The sequence below is a fragment of the Chelon labrosus genome (genome assembly GCF_963514085.1).
Source record: "Chelon labrosus genome assembly, chromosome: 11".
NCBI classification, from domain to species: domain Eukaryota; kingdom Metazoa; phylum Chordata; class Actinopteri; order Mugiliformes; family Mugilidae; genus Chelon; species Chelon labrosus.
This window is the reverse complement of record NC_140344.1, coordinates 29,803,163-29,814,745: the sequence shown is the minus strand read 5'-3', so window position 1 is coordinate 29,814,745 and position 11,583 is coordinate 29,803,163. Positions and strand designations below refer to the sequence as shown.

At 51.2% G+C, this 11,583-nt stretch overlaps 1 protein-coding gene across 2 annotated transcripts; it reads left to right on the top strand.

The window, feature by feature from the left end:
- The first annotated feature begins 242 nt into the window (after positions 1 to 242).
- Positions 243 to 10,895, top strand: LOC311495222 (uncharacterized protein). 2 transcript variants are annotated; one of them, XR_014699312.1, is made up of 14 exons: positions 243 to 847; positions 997 to 1,090; positions 1,226 to 1,313; positions 3,131 to 3,467; positions 3,578 to 3,671; positions 4,938 to 5,025; positions 5,168 to 5,474; positions 5,947 to 6,040; positions 6,114 to 6,201; positions 6,561 to 6,879; positions 7,665 to 7,758; positions 7,971 to 8,058; positions 8,771 to 10,271; positions 10,340 to 10,895. XR_014699312.1 is itself a non-coding variant. In XM_084554599.1 (13 exons), exons 1-13 carry the CDS (start codon positions 796 to 798, stop codon positions 9,350 to 9,352), a joined length of 2,325 nt encoding a protein of 774 aa, XP_084410725.1. In that variant the 5' UTR covers positions 243 to 795; the 3' UTR covers positions 9,353 to 10,895. The 2 variants fall into 2 exon arrangements, 1 of the variants encoding a protein (XP_084410725.1); XM_084554599.1 differs by having other exon boundaries at positions 8,771 to 10,895.
- Positions 10,896 to 11,583: the final 688 nt, after the last annotated feature.

Genomic DNA, 11,583 nt, shown 5'->3' with positions numbered 1-11,583 from the left:
AAATCAGCATTAAATATACAAAATAAATGTCATTTCTATTTCATTTATTGGTCATTATATCAGTGACTTTATTTATATTTGTCCAGAGCAGAGAAACACAAACCTGTAAAACAAAGATAAAGATATAAAACATATATCATAAATACTGTCATCATTTCTTATTATTTCTGATGGTTTGATGATTCAAAACAAAAAATATTAAAATAAAAATAGTTGTTAAATATAAAACCAGTATGAGATCAGTGTTGCTGTAAAATAATAATATTTCTGTTTGTTTACGTCCGACCCCGCCCTCCCGAGTCCAGGTCACGTGCTAGAAGGCCGTTCCCGGGTGGAGTTATCGAGCGTACCCTCCTCTCAGAGCGGAGCTAACGGGGAGCAGCTAGCTCCGTTAACGGCCACTGATTTATTTAGACTCTGCTCTCCGGGGGCGATGACAGAGAGGACCGGCGGGCACCGGGCGTCGGAATCATCCCGGGCTAACGGGTACCGCGTGTCGCTGTGCGGCGGGAAACCCGGTGTAGTCGGTTTGTTGTTCAGCGTTAGCCGCTTGGGCTAGCTAGCTACCTAGCCTTCTCCTGTAAACGGTTCACCGGGAGTTAGCCTCGGAGCTAACAGCTAACCCGGGGTAAGCAGCGTTTAATCTCCACACGGTAACCGGAGGGGCGCCGCCGGAGGAGAACCGGAGCCGGTAAACCTGCAGGATGCGCTAGCGGATGTAGTTAGCACCGGGCCCCGACAGCAGCTCGCCCCCGCCCTTCCTCCTCCTCCTCCTCCTCCTCCTCCTCCATCATAATGGAGCCAACCCTGAACCCGCTGCCTCAGTTCCCAGAGAACTCCTACAAGAGTGAGTGACTGTGATGAGAGAGTGAGTGAGAGAGTGAGAGAGTGAGAGAGTGAATGAGTGAATGAGTGAGAGAGTGAGTGAGAGAGTGAGAGAGTGAGTGAGTCCTAGAGGACGAGCCTGTCAGTCACTGTTGACCTCTGACCCCGCAGTGACCGAGGAGGACGTGAAGAGGCTGATCGAGTTCAGGGCGTCCAACGAGGCTCTGTTCACCGGGAAGAGGAACTCAGCCAAGATAGCCTGGAGGTGAGAGGAGGCAGCGGAGATACCTGCAGCATCAGACCTCCTGGCTCCTAGTGACACATGTAGAGGAGGAGGAGGAGGAGGAGGAGGAGGAAGAGGAGGAGGAGGAGGATGATGATGATGTCTCTGTTTCCTCAGCACCATCCTGAGAGGACTCGGCCTGGAAGGGAAGCTGACGGCCGACCAGATCGCCAAGAAGTGGGACAACCTGCGTACAAAGTACAAGGTAACCTGGGTCAGAGGGCGGGGGGGGGATCCTCCCCCAGGAGGAGGAGGAGGAGGAGGAGGAGGAGGAGGAGGAGGAGGAGGGTACAGATAAGATGAGGAGCTCAGAGGAGAACCACTGATTCATCTTGTTGAGAAAACATAGCTGAGTTGGGTCAGCACAGTCAGCTCCTTCTTCTTCTTCTGGTTCTAACCTCAGGTGTCATGTGACGTAGATCACCTGAGTGACGGTGGTCATGTGACGTAGATCACCTGAGTGACGGTGGTCAGGTGTCATGTGACGTAGATCACCTGAGTGACGGTGGTCAGGTGTCATGTGACGTAGATCACCTGAGTGATGGTGGTCAGGTGTCATGTGACGTAGATCACCTGAGTGACGGTGGTCAGGTGTTTCACAGCTGCTCTGAGCCGAGTATGAGACCTTTAAGAGAAGTTTATACGTCTGCAGGACCTAGACCTGTAACCTACGTACGTAGCCTACGTCAGCATGGGTCCAGCTCCTGGGGGGGACGCGGGGACATGTCCCCCCCAGGATCTGAAAAACACGAATCTCCCCCCCCCCCCCCCCCCCCCCATAAAAATAACCTGAATTATTAGAAATTGTCAATTTCTAATAATTCAGGTTATCCTTCTTTAGTTCTTTTTGAAAGACATAGTGAGCCTCTACGTAGCTGTGATTGATGGTGACATGGTATGAGCTGCATACTGGCAACAGAAATCTCTGTTGTGCCCCCCCCCATCAGATCTGCACCCCTGTACAGTGTGAGTCATTTATACTCTCCTCAGTCTGTCTCTCTCTGTAACACCTCCACCCAGACACTAGGCGGCGCTGTCTCTTTTACACCAGTCAGGTTCATTTTTGTTTCTACTTCCTGCTTCACCTTCAACAATGGAGACTGAAACTCTTGGAGTCGTACAGATGTTTGTATCTCTGGACCTCCTCAGTTCTTTATTGATCCAAAACAATCAGTTTGAAAACTGAGATGGAGAAACAGCTGGAAACACGCTGCCACCAAGAGGACCAATCACAGCTCTGTGGTCTGTGTCACCGTGATGCGTCGTTACATTTGTGGGGAGGTACACGTCAGGTACAGAACTAAGCTCTGGGGAGGGGTCTGGGTAGAGGTCTGGGTAGGGGTCTGGGTAGGGCTCTGTGTAGGGGTCTGGGTCTGGGTCTGGGTCTGGGTAGGGCTCTGTGTAGGGGTCTGGGTCTGGGTAGGGCTCTGGGTCTGGGTAGGGGTCTGGGTAGGGCTCTGGGTAGAGGTCTGGGTCTGGGTAGGGGTCTGGGTCTGGGTAGAGGTCTGGGTCTGGGTCTGGGTAGGGGTCTGGGTCTGGGTCTGGGTAGGGGTCTGGGTCTGGGTAGAGGTCTGGGTCTGGGTAGGGGTCTGGGTCTGGGTAGAGGTCTGGGTCTGGGTCTGGGTAGGGGTCTGGGTCTGGGTAGGGCTCTGGGTCTGGGTAGAGGTCTGGGTCTGGGTCTGGGTAGGGGTCTGGGTCTGGGTCTGGGTAGGGGTCTGGGTCTGGGTAGAGGTAGGGGTCTGGGTAGAGGTCTGGGTCTGGGTCTGGGTAGGGGTCTGGGTAGAGGTCTGGGTAGAGGTCTGGGTAGGGGTCTGGGTAGGGGTCTGGGTAGAGGTCTGGGTAGGGGTCTGGGTAGAGGTCTGGGTCTGGGTAGGGGTCTGGGTCTGGGTCTGGGTTGTTGCTGGTATAAGTATAAACCTGTTAGTCCAGAGATGATGAGGAGGTTGCGTTGTGAAACTGGTCCAGCAGTGAGTGGACTCTGGTCCTGTATCAGCTGCAGGCGTCACCGTGTCTTTCCTCCAGGACCTGAAGCAGCCCTACCAGGGTCAGGACCACCTGGGGGCCGTGGTGGAGTCGTGGCCCTGGTTCCACATCATGGATGAAGCCATGCAGGGTCGCCTCTACAACAGCAACCTGGTGCTGAGCCCCGAGCCCACGGGCAACGCCGGTCACCGCGGCAACGGCCAGCCCAACCAGGGCCAGGAGAACACCGACATCCTGGAGTTCCTCATCAAGACGGAGATGGAAGACACCGTGGCGGCCGAAACCGCCGGGGACGATGGGACGGTCCACGCAGAGGCTCCGCCCATCGAGGGAGTCCCCATGGGCTGGAGGAGGATGAGCGAGTGCTCCTACAAGAGTAAGAGGACCAGTCTTCATCTTCTTCACCTTCTTCTTCTTCTTCCTCTTCCTCATTTCTTCTTCTTCTTCTTCTTCCTCTTCCTCATTTCTTCTTCTTCTCCTCCACAGTGACTGAGCCAGAGACAGAGAGGATGATCAAACTCCGAGCAGCGAATGAAGCGCTCTTCACAGGCAGGAAACATTCAGCTAAGCCGGCCTGGAGGTGAGTCCTCAGTGATTCAGGACTTTAATGTAGAAGCTCAGATTAGCATCAGCGAGCTAACTAACCTCCCAGCACACACTTTACTCCTACTGGTGAACAAACGGTTAACTTCTTCCTGTGAGTATCTCTGTCCTGGAGTGGTGTGTTTCCTGTGGAGCTCTATACTACATCTGTTGTCGTGGTCTCATCATCCTCCAGTCTTCATGTCCTCCTGCAGTTATCCACTCCTACCTGAATGAACAGTTCTCCAACCTGCCTATGATTCCTCTTCTATTCTCTAACTGTCCTGTAACATCATCAGCTGTATGTTGTATTTGTATCATCATCAGATTCTACATGTACTCTTTAGTCAGATAGATGTTTATCTCCTTCCTCCTCTCCTCTCTCTTCTCTCTCTCCTCTGTCTCTACCCGTCCGGCCTCAGGCAGATGGTTCCTCCATATGAGCTTAAGGTTCTGCTCAAGGTTTCTTCCTGTTAAAGGAGTTTTTCCTGCCACCGTCGCCTTCAGGCTGCTCTGGGGGTTCAGACTGGACTTTGTAAAGAGTCTTGAGATGATTTGTATTGTTATTGACGCTATAGAAATAAAACTGAACTGAATTTTATTCCATTATTCAGACGTATTTGGGCATTTATTTAAAAACAAAGCTGTCACATTCTGGTCCAAGGACATTTTTAATTTAAGTATTTGTTTTATTTTCATTTCATTTTTTGCTCGTCGTGTACAGAACAAACCATGATCCTAACTAAATAATGATTTATTCACTTTATATTTTCTCTATTATTAATTTATTCTCTTTAAGACCAGAGCAGTAGAACTCTCTGTAATACAGAATCAGTGACTGTCTTTCCTGAATCCATCAGTGTCGACTAATTAATAGATAATTCAGTTAGGAATCTTGTTTTCCTCCAGTCTCACGTCCTCACTGGTCCCAGACGTCTCTGGTGTCTCCTCATCTTTCATGTGTCTTTGCTTCTTCTTTAAATCCTGTCGCTGTCTCAGAGTTGGAGCTTCTGTCCTGATCTGGATCTTCCTCACATGTCACATGAACATGGATTTATGTTTTAGATCCAGCCCTAATGAAAACTGACCACGCCCCCAGGAAGTGACTGTTCATGTTTCAAAATAAAACACCCTGCAGACTCACACGTCAATAAACTTAAAACCAGCTTTAATCCTTTCTGTGCCGGTACCAGTGGAGATCACTGCTGGCTTCACATGAACTTAATGAGCTGAACGTTTCTTTAATGATTTTATTTCCTGTCAGAGCCATTCTGTACGAGCTGGGTCTCCAGGGGAAACTCACCACGGACCAGCTGGCCAAGAAGTGGGACAACCTGAAGAGGAGGTACAAGGTTGGTCCCTCACAGACTCACTGTCACATGATTTCATGTTCCTGCTGCTCATCCTCGATGGTTTCTAGCACAGTAATCATCAGCCGTCTGTCTCCTGTCTCCCGTCTCCTGTCTCCCGTCTCCCGTCTCCTGTCTCCTCCAGGAGCTGAAGTTTCCTGCCCGCGGCGTGGAGACCAACCCCAGCTCCTGGCCCTGGTTCTACCGCATGAACGACGCCATGGAGGGACGCTTTGCCGGCGCCGCGCCCATCCTCACTCCCATCGTGGAGGACGAGGACGAGGACTGTGAGTCGCTGTCGCCGACGCCAAAGAAGCGAGCCCGCCGCAGCCGAGCGGGGATGGCCGAGTTCCTGACGGAGTCTGAGATGGACCTGCTGGTCGACAACGAGGAGAAGAACGGGTCCACGTCTCTGGGAGAGCTGCACCGCATGGCCGAGTTCACCTACAAACGTAAGACGGGTTAGAGACGCAAAGAGACAACGTTTGTACCTGCTGAATAAAAGAGTTAGAGATGAGAGACGCTCCAGAAAACCAGACGGACGATTTAACAACACGATGTTTTAACTTCACTGTGACGGTGGGAGGAAACAGTGACATGTCCTTCATCTGTTATCTTTTCTCTGGTGTAAAACTACACAGTCCAACCTCCTGCCCAGCCGTCAGGGAGCCAGGTGCATCGTGGGTAATGATGTTTAGACTATAAATAAAAGGTTAGAGGTAGATTCTAGATTCATGGTTCCACATGGTTCAGTAGAAACAGTTTAGACCAAACAATGACAAACAATGAGAGTGAAGCAAAAACTTCATTCCTCATCTTCTCATGAGTTTAAGTAAACGGTCAGTAGCACCTAAATGTGTTTAAAGGTCAGATTAGATTATAAGGTCCTGTCCTCTAATCTGAGTCCACATGTCTTTGCTGCAGTGACAGAAGACGACACCCGGCGACTGATCGAGCTACGAGCCGCTAACGAGTCTCTGTTCACGGGGAGGAGGAACACGGCCAAGCCGGCCTGGAGGTCTGTGACCGTTTCCTCTGAGACCAGATAAATGATCAGATGTTTTAACTGGATGTGTGTTTACTGTCCTCAGGGGCATCGTGAAGGAGATGGGACTGACGGGGAAGATAACACCCGACCAGGTGGCTAAGAAGTGGGACAACCTGAAGACCAAATTCAAGGTGATGAACCTTCATCAGTCTGTTTATAAGACAAAGACGTAACGTCCTCTGTTCCACCACAGAGCTCATTCCTGCCTGGAGAGCTCCTCCTGCTGAGCCTCTCTCAACACTTCAGACTCTTTTTAATTTATTTGTAACCTCTTACCTTTGCATATTGTGAATACTTGTGCAGTATTTGGTTTTAGACATCCCACTTTTATTTTTAAATATTTTTATTCTGTTTGTATTTGACTCTGTCTCCTAGAAACTGTCACAGTTTCCTTTACTGAGTGAAGTGTGATGGTAGAGGAGTGTAGTTACTGTCTGCTGCCTCCAGGGGGCAGGCTGCTGTAAGGTCTCTAATGTCTCTGTGTCTGAAGGACCTGAAGTTTCCTCCTCGGGGGATGGAGGGCCAGACCAACCCGGCCTCGTGGCCCTGGTTCCAGCTGATGAGCGACGCTCTGGAGGGACGTCTGGCGGGGAAGGCGCCCAGAGTGACGCCCGTCTGGACCAGCGAGGAGGACGGCGTGTTCGGCTCGTCGCCGCCTCCCGACAGAGACTGTCTGATGACGGAGAGGAGCAGCGTGTCGGAGCTGGAGAGCATGGTGGGCGGAGACAACGCCGAGGCCGACGGGAACGTCACCTACATCGACGCCAGCGGAGAGGAGTGTTCAACGCCCTCTGACCTCTCCTATAAAAGTAAGAGCACCAGACGAGACCACCAGCTGACTCGAGTCTGTGAAGGCTCCACACTGACTTCACTGCTCAGAGCAGGGGGGCCCCTGACTGGAGACTCCAGGGGCCACACTGACTGGAGACTTCAGGGGCCACACTGACCGGAGACTTCAGGGGACACACTGACGGGAGACTTCAGGGGCCACACTGACCGGAGACTCCAGGGGACACACTGACTGGAGACTTCAGGGGACACACTGACGGGAGACTTCAGGGGCCACACTGACCGGAGACTCCAGGGGCCCCACTGACTGGAGACTCCAGGGGCCCCACTGACCGGAGACTTCAGGGGTCACACTGACCGGAGACTTCAGGGGACACACTGACGGGAGACTTCAGGGGCCACACTGACCGGAGACTCCAGGGGACACACTGACTGGAGACTCCAGGGGCCACACTGACTGGAGACTCCAGGGGCCACACTGACCGGAGACTTCAGGGGACACACTGACTGGAGACTCCAGGGGCCACACTGACTGGAGACTTCAGGGGACACACTGACCGGAGACTCCAGGGGCCCTCCTTAAATCCACCTCCAACCCAGAGACTCAACAAACGTTCATTCACATCAACACAAAGCTTCTTCACCACTGTCCAATAGTTTTATCCAACAACAGAGTTTCTGACATCAGCACAGCGAGCTCGTCTGATTGGCTGCTTCAGCGTCAGAGGATCAGTGTGAATGACCTGAGTCTGTGGATCCTTTAGTATTAAATGTGTTAATGTTGATGTGAACTGTTGTGTCTCAGTGACTGACCAGGACACCAGGAGGATGATTAAACTACGAGCTGCTAACGAACCACTGTTCACTGGGAGGAGGAACGCTGCCAAGGCTGCATGGAAGTAAGACATGATGGACGGATGAATGAGTGATGGATAAATGATGGTGATGGAGGGATGATGGATTAATGATGGTGGAGGGATGATGGATGGATAAATGATGGTGATGGAGGGATGATAGATGGAGCGATGAATGAATGATGGAGGGATGAATGAATGAGTGATACCGTAGATGAGTGGGTGCTGATGCTGTCTGTGTTGACTCCTCCTCTCAGAGCCATCCTGAAGGAGCTGGGTCTCCAGGGGAGGGTCTCCACCTACCAGATGTCCAAGAAGTGGGACAACCTGAAGAGGAGATACAAGGTTCACTGATGCTGACGCTACATTAGCTACATTAGCTCTGTTAGCTACATTAGCTCTGTTAGCTACATTAGCTACATTAGCTACATTAGCTCTGTTAGCTACATTAGCTACATTAGCTCTGTTAGCTACATTAGCTCTGTTAGCTCTGTTAGCTACATTAGCTCCATTAGCTCTGTTAGCTACATTAGCTACATTAGCTCTGTTAGCTACATTAGCTACATTAGCTCCGTTAGCTCTGTTAGCTCCATTAGCTCTGTTAGCTCCATTAGCTCCATTAGCTCTGTTAGCTACATTAGCTACATTAGCTTCATTAGCTACATTAGCTCCATTAGCTCTGTTAGCTACATTAGCTCTGTTAGCTCTGTTAGCTACATTAGCTCCATTAGCTCTGTTAGCTACATTAGCTACATTAGCTCTGTTAGCTCTGTTAGCTACGTTAGCTCCATTAGCTCTGTTAGCTACATTAGCTACATTAGCTACATTAGCTACATTAGCTCTGTTAGCTCTGTTAGCTACATTAGCTCCATTAGCTCTGTTAGCTACATTAGCTACATTAGCATGGGCCACTGACACTTTTAACTTCTTGACTTTAGAGGATTTAACAGAAACTGATTTTATTGACGACTCCAGCTGACGGTGTCCTTGTGGACAGTTACCATGGTTACCATGGTTACAGCTGTTTATTTGCTGACGCAGCTTTTCTCTCCCTCAGGACCTGAAGTTTCCTCCCGTTGGGATGGAGAGTGTAGCGGACGGCGCCTCCTCCTGGCCGTGGTTTCACCTGATGAACGAGGCCATGGAGGGCCGCTTGGCCAGCAGCGCCCCCCTCCTCACCCCCGTCACTCAGGATGACGATCAGCACCCTGACCCCGCCCCCAGACACAGGACACGCCCCCCTCCTCCTCCTCCTCCTCCTCCCCCATCCTCCTCCTCCTCAGACTACAGACAAGAGGCGTTCAGCAACGGGCCGGATCAGAACCAGCGGAACTCGGAGCCCTGCGATGGGCCCCTGGGGGGACTGGAGAGGGAGTGGGAGATGGTGGAGGGGGAGAGGGCGGCGCTGGAGCGTGAGAGGGAGATGGTGGAGCGGGATCGAGCGGCGGTGGAGAGGGAGAGGGCGGCGGTGCAGGCGGAGCGGCTGTGGCTGGACCGGGAGCGGTCGGCGGTGGAGCGGGACAGAGCCATGGTGGAGCAGGAGAGGGCGGCGCTGGGCCGAGAGAGGGAGGTGCTGGACCAGAGGGCCCTGATGCTGAACTCTGTGGGACACTCCGGACACCTCAACGCCCTCATGTAGGTCTGCAGGACAGAAGCCACGCTCCTCTGGTGGTCCTCCTCAGATGGTCCTCCTCTGGTCCTCCTCTGGTCGTCCTCTGGTCCTCCTCTGGTCGTCCTCTGGTCCTCCTCTGGTGGTCCTCCTCAGATAGTCCTCCTCTGGTGGTCCTCCTCAGATGGTCCTCCTCTGGTTCTCCTCTGGTGGTCCTCCTCTGGTCCTCCTCAGATGGTCCTCCTCTGGTCCTCCTCTGGTGGTCCTCAGATGGTCCTCCTCAGATGGTCCTCCTCTGGTCCTCCTCTGGTGGTCCTCCTCTGGTCCTCCTCTGGTCCTCCTCAGATGGTCCTCCTCTGGTGGTCCTCCTCAGATAGTCCTCCTCTGGTCCTCCTCTGGTCGTCCTCTGGTCCTCCTCTGGTCCTCCTCTGGTGGTCCTCCTCTGGTGGTCCTCCTCTGGTCCTCCTCTGGTGGTCCTCCTCTGGTCCTCCTCTGGTGGTCCTGGCTGAGCTGATGTCTGGACATGATGAGGAACGTCTTCCTCCTCTACAGGAGGTGAAGTCTGGAGGTTTGGCTCCAAGAAGCCTCAGTCCCACTGGCTGTGTGCTGGACTCTCCTGTCCTACCCTCAGCACTGCTCCTGAACACATCACCTGCCTGGGGTCAAAGGTGTCTGTCCTGAGTTCAGGTCCAGATGATGTCTAGCTGTGAAACATCTGTCTTCTCAGATCTCATGAAGTCCAGCAGCAGCAGCTCAGAGCTTCACATCAGATCTGGGATCAGTTTTCAGTTGCACTGTGACCAATCAGAGGGCAGGACAGCCTGACAGCCTGAACCCAGGGCACAGAGAACATGCAGCTCTTTAGTAATGACTGCATGAAAACCCGTCAGACTTCCTGGTCTGAATTAAGACGTTTTATCAGCTGATCCTCGTCCATCAGGAAGTACAGGTGAGTGACTCAGAGTCCTGATGAACGTCTTGAAGAGTTTTAATGACCACGTTAAACTTCCTCATTAGATACGGACCCAATGACCCAATGACCCAATGACCCGATGATCCAATGACCTACTGACCCCGATGACCCGATGACCCACTGACCCCGATGACCCCGATGACCCCGATGACCCACTGACCCCGATGACCCACTGACCCCGGTGCTGATAAAGAGTTTTAATTCAAATGAACTCATCTGAAGGATTCGACCAATCAGAGGCCTGGAACGGCCTCTCTGATGAAGAGGATGGAGGCGAACGGCAGCGTTACCTGTGGACACCTGAGACCACGCCCACTGACTAACGGACACACGTTTCCTGCTTTGTATTTATTTACATAAACAAAGATATTTTTTTATTTAACAGCTGTTGATGGTTCAGTTCAACAGAGAATAAACTGATGATGATGGTGATGATGATGATGATGATGATGATGATGATGATGATGATGAAGATGATGATGATGAAGATGATCCATCTGGATCTTGGAGAATCAAAGTGTTTTTTTATTTTTTATAAAATCATCTGGGACTTGAATGTAAATGAGTTCACTTTAAAAACTCCTGAATGTTTTCTACAGACGTTTGGTTTTCTTTGTTTTTTAAGATGAAGAACTGAAAACGTTTTATGACGTTTTAATGTTTTATGAGACACATTAAAAACTCAGCTGTTATTAGCACTGACCTCTAAACTGAACTAGTATCACCTATGATCAGAGGACGTAGAGTTCTCTGTGTCTCAGACCTCACGTCAACATCTGATCTCACCTGTCCATCTTTAAGTTCCATAACTTTTATTTATTTGTTTCCTCCAGAAACTGGAACAAGATGGAAAGACTCACATGTTAAGATCTGGTTTATTTTAGAGACAAAGACTCAGATTAGACCTGAACCCTGGAAGCTTCATCCTCAGAGGAACCAGGTCTCTGATGATCCATGTGATCATTTCTACTAATGGTTGAATGAAGGAGTTAAACTCCTCTTCCTCAGATCAGCCCTGTTGAGTAGGTGGTCTTTAATGTGACCCAGGACTCATTGTGTGTTCACACTAACAAAGGAAGGAGGTCACATGTGTCCCAGACCACCTCCACATGTGGACTGACACCAGATCAGTGTTCACACCTGGACCCGTTTAACCTGGACTCTAGAGACCAGATCAGTGTTCACACCTGGACCCGTTTAACCTGGACTCTAGAGACCAGATCAGTGTTCACACCTGGACCTGTTTAACCTGGACTCTAGAGACCAGATCAGTGTTCACACCTGGACC